This window comes from Carex rostrata, chromosome 22, assembly GCF_964058835.1.
Source record: "Carex rostrata chromosome 22, lpCarRost1.2, whole genome shotgun sequence".
Classification (NCBI taxonomy): domain Eukaryota; kingdom Viridiplantae; phylum Streptophyta; class Magnoliopsida; order Poales; family Cyperaceae; genus Carex; species Carex rostrata.
In genome coordinates, this window is record NC_135939.1 from 7883539 (window position 1) to 7894756 (window position 11218).

The window sequence follows — 11218 nt, forward strand, 5'->3', positions numbered from 1 at the left end:
TAATTTATCTCACAGTAATGCGAACTAATTTTAATAGCCGTACCAGAATTACTAGTCTTCTCCGTGTGTGTGTGTGTGAATTTAGTAATTTACCCGTTTTAATTTTTTTCACGTATATTTTCCGACTTACATTTAGATTTACACAATTTGCACATATTAGTTTGAGATTCTTTATATAGGGCATATTGTGGGATTTTTTTCTTAAAGGCTGTACTAATGATTATTTATTGAATTGTAACAAAATTAAATAAAGTAAATTTTAAATTATGGAATAATTTACATATTTTGAACATGAAACCAACAAAATAAAACTATGATTAAAGTACTTCATAAAATAAAATACGGTAAAAAACGATGAACTAAATAAAATAAAATAAATATGATTACAGTACTTCATGAAAGGAAAATATGATTAGAAAAAAGAAGAAGAAGAAGATGAACTCCTTAATATTTATATATAAGATAATGACAGATGCGTAGTTGGCGCTTGCAGTGCGTATCAAGAGGAAATTTGTCTCATACACGGTAGATATAATTAATGAACCCACTTATCATGTGGTGGTTAGCTACAAATACAATACGCATTTATAATTTTGTTCTTTAGTAAATTAAAAAAAAAAAAATGTGCCACGTACTATTGAAAAGTTTTTTCTCATGCAATTTTAAGAAACCAATTATTAGGGCTAGTAATGATTAAGGTTCGGCTCAAACTCTGCTTGGCTCAATGAGAGAAGTAAAATGATTCGGCTCTAACTCGGTTTTTTTTTTTAAAGAAAAAAGTTCAGCTCGGCTTGGCTCGACTAAGCTCGGCTCACGAGCCAGCTCATGTTTCTACTTATTTTCCTATATTTATTTTTAGGCCGTTGTCTTTTGTTATTTTTCTAGATCAATCAAAACACATTTGCTTTCAAATTTCGTAACTAAATTTCAGAAATAATGACATTCACAAAAACTGCATCGATTCCACTCTGTCGCATATTAATTGCCAGTTAACTTATAAGAGATGATTTCTCCAAAATTTTAGTATCTACAGTAGTATAAAATCTAGACTCAGTCTTCCAGAGATTAATTTTTTTGCAAATATCACTAGCAAAGAGCTGATTTTTCCACTGCTTTTACATTTTTTTCACCTATTTCAATTTTTCTCCAAATTTCAAAGTTTTACCAAATTTCAATTTTTTTTCAAATTTCAATTTTTTTTTCATGGCAACCCCCACGCTCGGGCTGAAATTTGAAATTTGAAAAAAATTGAAATTTGGAAAAAATTTGAAATTTGAAATCAGTGAAAAAAAATGTGAAAGCAGTGGAAAAATCAACTCTTTGCTGGTGATATTTGTAAAAAACAATCTTTAAAAGACTGAGTTTAGATTTTATACTACTGTGGATACTAAATTTTTGGAGAAACCAGCACTTATAAGTTAACTGACAATTAATATGTGACAGAGTGAAATCGATGTAGTTTTTGTGAATGTTATTCTTTCTGAAATTCAGTTACTAAATTTGGAGGCAAGTGTGTTTTGATTGATCTAAGAAAATATAACAAAATACAACAACTTGAAAATAAACCTAAGAAAATAAGTAAAAATGTGAGCCGGCTCTCGAGTCAGCTCACGAGCTTGCGAGCCGAGCCGAATTGAGCCAAGCGTTTACATGAGCCGAGTCGAAACGAGTTCAGACTTTTTTTTCAGTTTCGAATCCGATTTGTTATGAAATATTGAGACGCTCAACTCATTGATTCACGAGCCGGCTCGACTCATTAGCAGCACTACCAATTATGGCTTTTAATGAAAGTGAAAGAATTAGTTATTGGAGGAACATATTAAGGAAAGGACACAACTGTCCATTTCTAAACATTGCATTTGTGTCGTGTTAATAGTAACTTTTGTTGTGCCAATACCATATGCCTGACACCTCAGCCAGCTTGCTCGTATTGTCGAGTCTCGACAACAGAATCGTTTACATCTCCATTTCACCCAAAAGCTGCTCTTTAAGCCGTCCTTATTTATAACTACATGCGCCGTCTAGAAGAATGCCAAAACTGGAAATGAGCGGTTGTGATAACTGGAGAAGATGTACTGTAGACTGAAGACAGCGCACGGTTAGGATTTCCCGAATCCTTCCTCTGGGGCCAATCTCGTGCACTACATGTGTCACCAAATCCCTTGTTGTTGTTGAGTTGTTGCACTTGCCTCTCGATTCTCAAGCCATGTCAAGATCCCCTAAAGTAACTCAATTTTTGTGTTTGAGTCCGGACCCATTCGATCTTAAGTGGAATACACAGGGTCCTTAATGTTCGTGCCAGAGAAGATCGGACGGTCTGAATTTTAAATCAAAATTTGAGTCACTGTGGGGGATCCGAAAAAGCAAAGTTGAAGAAGTCCCCAGCGAGACACTAACCGGATCTCCTAAAGTGACCTAAATATTGAATTTGGATCCGGACTGTGATGGCACGAATCATAAAGGGCCCATGCATTCCATCTTGGGCCGGATTGAACAAAAATTTGATCGGACGTTCCGGATCTAAACTCAAAATTTGGGTTACTCTAGGGAATCCGGAAACGAGGAACACTCGCATTCATGGAACAGACAATTGCAATTCATATTACTATCGTGTCCTCATTAGATGTGGCAGCTAGCTGAGCTAAGAGAGATGTTAAGGGTAAATGTGTAATTTCAAATTCTGGCGGAAAACCTGACTCGGTTAGGACCACCACGGGTCCACGAGGGGACCATATTGAAATGATCTCAACCGTTGGTCGAACAATTAACGGGCTTTGATTTATCGTGATAGAAGATCCTTGCATTAACGGCGCAAAGTTTCACTCGTTGTTGATTTGGCCACAGCCGAGAAACAGCTGTTCTTTGAATTTGAACAGTCACTCTTGTTTTGTTGGCTCTAAATTTATTGAAACATTCTTTTACCAAATTACCCACTATTTTTACATTTTTACGTTTCTTTAGATTTCTTATTAAACATAGCTTAATAAATAATTAGATTATACCGAATATTTTTGTTATCGTTTTATGAAAAATAATATACAAAGTTGACATTTGTTTTGAAAAAATTCCATTTTTATCCGGTACGCATATATTATCAAGCGGATTAATACTTTGATGTATTACTTGGAAGTGGATTACTTGGAAGTATAGATAGTTTGAAAAAAAATGATTAGTACTTTGATGTATTAAGTATTTAATTATATAAATAGTTAAACTCCTTTTAAGTGCATAACAAACGATAAAGAAATTTGAAATCCACTCCCGTCCTGGTGATGTTAACAAAATATAAGTTAAAAAGTTGAAACTGAGCTTTCATTGGATGAAAGTTGAATAGTGACATTACAGGAGGGCATGAGCGGGAATTTGCATCAATTAGTCCGCAAATTGAGAAGTTTGTCCGCAATATCCTTCATGTATCGTATCTCCACGTTTGACTACCTACCAATTTAAAAACAGGGATTTAAATTAAAAGGGTGCGTCGGTGCCGAACAAGAAAAGAGAAAGAAAAAGAAAAAAGAAGGTAAACTCCGACCCGGTTAAAAATAGCACAGTAAATATTTTTTCTAAATGAAGTCTTCCATTCCAGGTTCTTTCCTCACCTGTGCGGCTGTGCCTGTGCCTGTGCGCGTGAAAGGAAGAAAATCCCGCCCATTGAGCTGAAAATAAGAAAAATATTTAAGTGAGTAGTAAATGTAAATCCATTCCATTCCATTGTTGTCATTTCATTTCCATCCCTTTCTCCAGCTGTTCTCTATTACCCGCAGTAATCATGAGCAAAATCCATTAAACAAGGAAAACGAGAAGGATAAATGGGTTATGAATACTCTATTTTTTAAAGAGAGTAATTTCCCTTTCCCCCTTGCCCTTGGTAGATCGCCCCTAGTCCCTAGACGTGTTGAGCTGTTTCCTTCTCCAATTGTCGTGCGTGGCATCCCTTCTTATTCCAGCCCCACTCACTCCTCTCCTCTCCTCTCCTCTCCTCTCTCTCACACACAGAGAAAAAGGAGCCAGGCTAGAGGTATAAGATACACTGCACAATTCCTTCCACTTCATGCATTCTCCCCTCTTAAATCTCACAATCCCATCCTACTACACCGCCTAAATTTAGCAAAAAAGGCGGCTTCTTGCGCCTCCAGACAAAACACCTAAAACGAGAGAGAGAGATCTACATTTTTCTCCCTTTCTTCTTTCAATGGCGCCACTTTTTAACTGGTGGCAGAGAGATACCCACCGGGGCACGCCGGTTATAGTCAAAATGGAGAACCCAAATTGGTCAATTGCCGAGATTGAGGGAGAAGAGGAGGACGACCTTGTGGCTCGTGACAGCTCCCTGCCATCCCGGGCCCGCAAGAAGAATGCCAAACAAATTACCTGGGTCTTGCTTCTAAAGGCGCACAAGGCTGCTGGATGCCTCACTGGGCTTGCTTCGGCAATGGTTTCACTTGGCTCGGTAGTGAAGCGACGGGTTAGGTCAGGCCGAAGCGATGCTGACCTTGCATCAGTACCCCCGGGTGAGAACCCGGTTGTAAGAAACCGTGTCTATGGCTGTATAAAGGCATTCCTTTTTCTGTCAATGCTGTTGCTGTGCTTTGAGGTGGCGGCGTACTTCAATTTGTGGAGGCTTGGGATGGGGGATGTTCATGTGCTTATGGACCAGGTCCATGAAGGGTGGCTTTGGTTAAGGGCTCAGTACATTGCACCTCCTTTGCAATTCTTGTCTGACGCTTGCACGGTCATGTTCTTGATCCAGACCTTGGACCGTGTATTTCTCTGTCTCGGGGCCCTTTGGATTAAATTGAGGAGAATTAAGCCTGTAGCTAAGGCATTAGATAAGGATCCCGAATCAGGCAAGGATTACCCCATGGTGTTGGTCCAGATTCCCATGTGTAATGAACGTGAGGTAAGCTTCAAAATTCTGTTTAATTTGAACTGGAAAGGAAAGTAGGAAATTTTCAAGGTCGATTTTAGATTCACGGGGTTTGGAAGTTTCTACAGGAACAATTCAGGTTGGAATTGAAAAGGATAGAGAAGATAAAAGTGGTTGACTTTTTTTTTATTTTTTCTTCATTTGTTGAATTTGAATATCCAAAAATTGCCTCAATTGCAGAATTCACAACACTACAAGTAAGGAAAAAGACAAAACATAAAAAGTTCCATCAGTGATTGTTCAATTCTGATAAGAGCAAGCCAGCACCTGACAATTTAGGCATGTATGGCAAAATTAATGGGTTTTTTTTTTCCTGTTGTAATTCAGGTCTATCAGCAGTCAATTGCTGCCTGTTGCAATTTGGACTGGCCGAGGTCAAATTTTTTGGTGCAAGTCCTGGATGACTCAGACGATCCCACTACTCAGACTTTGATAAGAGAAGAGGTGGAGAAGTGGCAGAAGAATGGGGCCCGCATAGTGTACCGCCACCGCGTCATTCGTGAGGGTTACAAGGCCGGCAATTTGAAATCTGCTATGGGTTGCAGCTACGTTAAGGAGTATGAGTTTGTCGCTATTTTCGATGCTGATTTTCAACCAATGCCCGATTTTCTCAAGCGTACTGTGCCCCATTTCAAGGTAACAATAAAGCAAATTTGTTATTCCTCTTTTGTCCTATTCCAGCTTTTCACTTCAGAAATTAGTTTTGTTCTGGCAGCTATTTACGGACAATGGGAATTGTGGTTGAATCAAGTATAGCTGATTCCAGAATAGTCAAAACACTTTCCAGAATAGCTGATTCCAATTATAAGGCCAGTAACCTTAGTTGTAAAGCCAAATATGTGCTTTTCTATTTGCTATTAGTTTTCCTCTTATGGCCATGTATTCCAAAAATGAAACCTTTTGGTTCAACATCCATGATAGTGACTAACAAGGTGTAATTTTCTTTCTTCTTATAAACATTTTAGGTATTGTAGTTGATGCGATTGTGCATTTTCATTATTTCTTGCTCAATGGCTTGTCTGGCATATGATTAACTGCACTTTCTATCAACTACATCATATTGAATTTAAACTAAAATCTTAATTTGATTTTGAAGGGTAATGATGAGGTTGGGTTGGTGCAAGCAAGGTGGTCATTTGTGAACAAGGATGAAAATCTCCTTACAAGATTGCAAAACATAAACTTGTGCTTCCACTTTGAGGTGGAGCAACAAGTCAATGGCATTCTTATTAATTTCTTTGGATTTAATGGCACGGCTGGGGTCTGGCGAAGAAAAGCGCTAGAAGATGCTGGTGGGTGGATGGAGAGAACAACTGTAGAGGATATGGATATTGCTGTCAGGGCGCACCTCCACGGGTGGAAGTTTGTTTTTCTCAATGATGTAGAGGTACATATTGTGATATATATATATATATATATAGAGAGAGAGAGAGATGGGCTATGGTGCATTGCAATGCATGGACCCTTTTATGCATTGCACTCTAAATCATGGATTTAAAGTCCAAACGACCAATCCGAACCGTTCATCTTGTTCTTCATATTAATATGTGCTTGGAGACCAAATTTTACATTTTTTGGAATTTTATTACTATTTATTAAGCAATTTTGAAAGTCGCTGATCTGATGGTCCAGAAAATTTTACTGTTTTTTACTGTTCACAGCAAAACAGCAATATTCAAAAATGCTTAATAAATAGTAAAAAAATTCCAAAAAATATAAAATTTGGTCTCCAAGCACATTTCTATATGGATTAAACATCTAACGGTTCGGATCGGTCGTTTGGACTTTAAATCCGTGATTATAGTGCAATGCATAAGGGGGTTCATGCATTGCAATGCACCATAGCCCATCTCTATATATATATATATATATTTTTATATATTTTGACAAAAAAAACTTGAAACCATATTAATAGCAAATACCTGACAGACAATTATAAGTGTCTTAATTGTGCAAACAAATATTGTATGTGTGATAAGGGTAATTTGGATAACATTTTTAACCCGCTATGCTTCTTGGTATGCTGGTTTCATACACTATTTTTATAGTTTGTCTTTCGTTTCCTAGCAAAATATTTTGTCAAGTTTAGTAATTAATTTCTTTATTACAGTGTCAATGTGAATTGCCGGAGTCATACGAGGCATATAGGAAGCAACAACATAGGTGGCACTCAGGGCCAATGCAGCTTTTTAGGCTATGCTTGCCTGATATTATTAGATCAAAGGTATATACACAACTCATAAGTCATAATGCATCTCTCATTTTGTAAACTCACTTTCTTCTTAGTAATAACCATTGCTATCTAGCTGTGGAATATATTCTATGTGACAAATAAAAAAGGCATAATGGCAGACAACTATGATTAATAAGTACATGATACTCAAACTACAATTATTCTCTGTATGGTTGCATGTGCAATGCCATCCTTGAACTGCCAGTAAAGACAACCCCTGTATAATTATTTATTTTATGTTCATTTTAACCTTGTTATTCCCTCGTCCATGCCTATTGATTGTCACCATCATCCTTGTCACCAACTACCCTTGAAACATCACTATACGTTTACATAATATGCTCCCAAAGATAATAATAAGATCCACCTGTATTAAATTAAATTTTGGTCTTTTATTATCGTGTCATTGTCTTAACAAACCCACCAAGTAATGTTCAGAATGAATAAAACACTGTAATAAACCATCAAACTGCTATATTGTCATACAGAATCTAAAAGATTTTTAATTTTATTTTTTACTGCAGATATCAATATGGAAGAAGACAAACTTGATATTCCTCTTCTTCCTGCTGCGCAAACTGATCCTCCCCTTTTACTCGTTCACGCTGTTTTGCATCATCCTCCCGATGACGATGTTTGTGCCCGAGGCTGAGCTTCCAGCCTGGGTTGTCTGCTATGTTCCGGCCTTCACGTCCTTACTCAATGTCCTCCCCGCCCCCGGCTCATTCCCCTTCATCATCCCCTATCTCCTCTTTGAAAACACCATGTCCGTCACTAAATTCAACGCCATGGTCTCAGGCCTCTTCCAGCTCCCTTCTGCTCATGAGTGGGTTGTTACCAAGAAATCGGGTCGCTCTTCTGAGGGTGACTTGGTCTCGTTTGCGCTGTCAAAGAAGGACGATTCAATGGGTCCGAGGGTTGGCGGATCGGTGCCCAATTTGAATGATTTGGTGAAAGAGGAGAAGAAGACGAATAAAAAGAAGAAGAAGCACAACAGGTTATACAGCAAGGAGCTTGCACTGGCGTTTTTGCTACTGACAGCGGCAGCAAGGAGCTTGTTGTCCAAGCAGGGAATCCATTTCTACTTCCTGCTCTTTCAGGGGATATCATTTTTGCTCGTGGGCCTCGATTTAATAGGTGAGCAGGTATCATGAGAATTTGGGACGGTTTGAAATGTACTTGCTTTAATTAGGATGCAATTATGTGGGAACAGATGGAGGGACGCCCATGGTGTAGTTTATCGTCCCCCGACATGAGATATGTAAGTTAAAAAAAATGAAAAGAAAAGAAAAGAAAAGAAAAGGAAAGGGGAGGGGAGGGATAGATGGCAATTGGGTTTACTCCTTTAGGGGAGGTGTAGATAGATCTTGTTTTTAGTGGTATGTACGGTGACTCTAACATCACCGGCTGGCCCGCTCGATTCTTTTGTTGTAAGAAATTCTTGGTATCAGTTCAGATGCGTAATTTTTTTCCCTTTTGTTCTTTGTTTTGATTAACTTATAGTTAAAAAAAAATGTGTTTACCTGCTGGTTGTATTGTTTGTTTTAGGAATTTATAGTAATAGAAGCATTTTGAAGTCAAGTTACAATAGGATTTCATACTTTGACCAGTGAAATGCTGCCTGTTCCTCATTTCCTCTTCATTTCTAATCATTCGGATCTGTTGTCACTTGTAAGTTGTAATTACAATTATAGTATTTGATCTTCTTATCATGTGAATGTATGTTGGTGATTGAGGGAGCATGTGCTGTTCGCAATTTAGATGAGTTGTTGAAACATCTGACTTCATTGTACAAATCATTGTTACAGATAAAATTAAGGTCATAAACTTTGAAAATATCTGCTTCAGATGTCTGAAGTGGATTTGTTTTTATAAGAAGTGAATAAAGTGTTTTTGTAATTTTCTGAGATGTAGGTCGCGCATCAACATCAAATGTGTGTTACTTTTGCTAGGTCAGATTAATATATTAATTGTGATTGTACATGTGTATTAATCTCCAAGGCTAATATATTTCATGCTAATAAGCTCAAGTTATATAAGACAAACCCCTTTTACTTTTCTGATTTGGGAAACAAGTTAATATAGTTGAGAATAATGTATAGCATAGTTCGCTAAAGCATTAGAAATTCTAATGAGAGGTGGCATATTAGAAATTCAGTATTTACTAGAAAATAATTTTCTTCTTTTGCCTTTTCTTTTCTAACTGTGGGAAAATATGAAATTAAACGATGGCTTAAAAAAAGAACCTACACACATATACCATATTTAAGCTATTATGATAATTCTTTTAAGGATAAAAATAATTGAAATTCCTTGAATAAATTCTTAAGAAGGCATATTTTGGTAAGTTGGGAACTAAAAAGATGGAAAGGTAAAATTGTTTTTATTTTGACAATTTAATTATTTTAATGACACCGCCCGCAACATTTTTGCATGAGAAGACAAGCAGCTATGGTAATTGGTAATGCAAAGATGTTCAAATAATCAATCAATCAATCAATCAGAGGCACAGCTCACATGGTAACAGCTGAGCTGATAACATATATATTATCATATTATGAAAGCATGATCGATCTAAGCTCAGAAAGATAGTTAGTTCCATGCCGTGTGGGCCCACTAATATGGAGATTAAAAACTCTTGTCTATTATATATCCATAACATCCAAGCCTTACTCATATATAGGGCTGCTAATAATTAAGATTCGGCTCAAACTCGACTCGGCTTGTCAATTGTAGTTCAATGATTCGGCTCTTAACTCGGCTCATTTTTGAAAGAAAAAGTTCGGCTCGACTCGACTCATGAAAGAAAAAACTCGACTCGACTCGGCTCATAAAAAAAAAAGCTCGACTCGGCTCACAAACTCGCGAGCTGGCTCACGAGCCGACTCATATTTTTAATACATGTATATCTCCATTTGTTATGAGGCCTACCTTCATGCTGATGTTTAATTAATTTACATGTAGAGACGAATTTTTTCAAATTTGTAATACATGTATATCTTCATTTGTCATGAGGCCTACCTTCAAATTATTTCAGATTTCAAATTTTGTTAGATTTCAAATTTCAAATTTTTTTCAGATTTCAATTTTTTTCAGATTTCAAATTTTTTCAGATTTCAAATTTTTCAGATTTCAAATTTTTCAGATTTCAAATTTTTCAGATTTCAAATTTTTTCAGATTTCAGATTTTTCAGATTTCAAATTTTTTCAGATTTCAAATTTTTCAGATTTCAAAATTTTCAGATTTCAAATTTTTCAGATTTCAAATTTTTTCAGATTTCAAATTTTTCAGTCCAAATTTTTTCAGATTTCAAATTTTTCAGATTTCAAATTTTTTTCAGATTTCAAATTTTTTTCAGATTTCAAATTTTTACAGATTTCAAATTTTTCAGATATCAAATTTTTTCAGATTTCAAATTTTTCAGATTTCAAATTTTTTTCAGATTTCAAATTTTTTTCAGATTTCAAATTTTTACAGATTTCAAATTTTTCAGATATCAAATTTTTTTCAGATTTCAAATTTTTTACAGATTTCAAATTTTTACAGATTTCAAATTTTTCAGATATCAAATTTTTTCAGATTTCAAATTTTTCAGATTTCAAATTTTTCAGATTTCAAATTTCTAAGATTTCAAAAATTTTCAGATTTCAAATTTTTCAAAATTTTTCATATTTCAAATTTTTTTTCAGATTTCAAATTTTTTCAGATTTCAAATTTTTTCTTTTTCAAATTTCAAAGTTTTCAACATGTAATATGAGCCAGCATTTTGAAATTATTTAAAAAAAAATAATATTTATTTAAAAAAAAATAATATTTATTTCAAATTTCTTTAGATCATTTCTTTAAAAAATAATAAATTTTTTTCAACATGTAATTTAAAGTCACAAGAATATCTCTATTCCACTTCAATCATTTCTTTAAAATAATTAAATGATCATTTTTTTAACATGTAATATGAGCCGAGTCGAACCGAGCCGAGTTTTTTTCTTTCAAAAGTGAGCCTAGTCAAGTTAGGGCATTTTTTAGTTTCGAGTCCGATTCATTATGAAATATTGAG

At 35.6% G+C, this 11218-nt stretch overlaps 1 protein-coding gene across 1 annotated transcript; it reads left to right on the forward strand.

Moving 5' to 3' along the window:
• The first annotated feature begins 3723 nt into the window (after positions 1–3723).
• Positions 3724–8690, forward strand: LOC144573930 (putative xyloglucan glycosyltransferase 9). Its single transcript, XM_078323706.1, has 5 exons — positions 3724–4900; positions 5255–5563; positions 6024–6314; positions 7038–7151; positions 7685–8690. Exons 1-5 carry the CDS (start codon positions 4193–4195, stop codon positions 8312–8314), a joined length of 2052 nt encoding a protein of 683 aa, XP_078179832.1. The 5' UTR covers positions 3724–4192; the 3' UTR covers positions 8315–8690.
• The last annotated feature ends 2528 nt before the right edge of the window (positions 8691–11218 follow it).

What these genes read in the sequence shown, in the direction of transcription:
- LOC144573930 (XM_078323706.1), top strand. Translation starts at nt 4,193, where the DNA reads ATGGCGCCACTTTTTAACTGGTGGCAGAGAGATACCCACCGGGGCACG. An exon ending in CCATGTGTAATGAACGTGAG is followed by an intron (nt 4,901 to 5,254) that starts GTAAGCTTCAAA and finishes GTTGTAATTCAG; the next exon opens with GTCTATCAGCAGTCAATTGC. An exon ending in CTGATATTATTAGATCAAAG is followed by an intron (nt 7,152 to 7,684) that starts GTATATACACAA and finishes TTTTTACTGCAG; the next exon opens with ATATCAATATGGAAGAAGAC.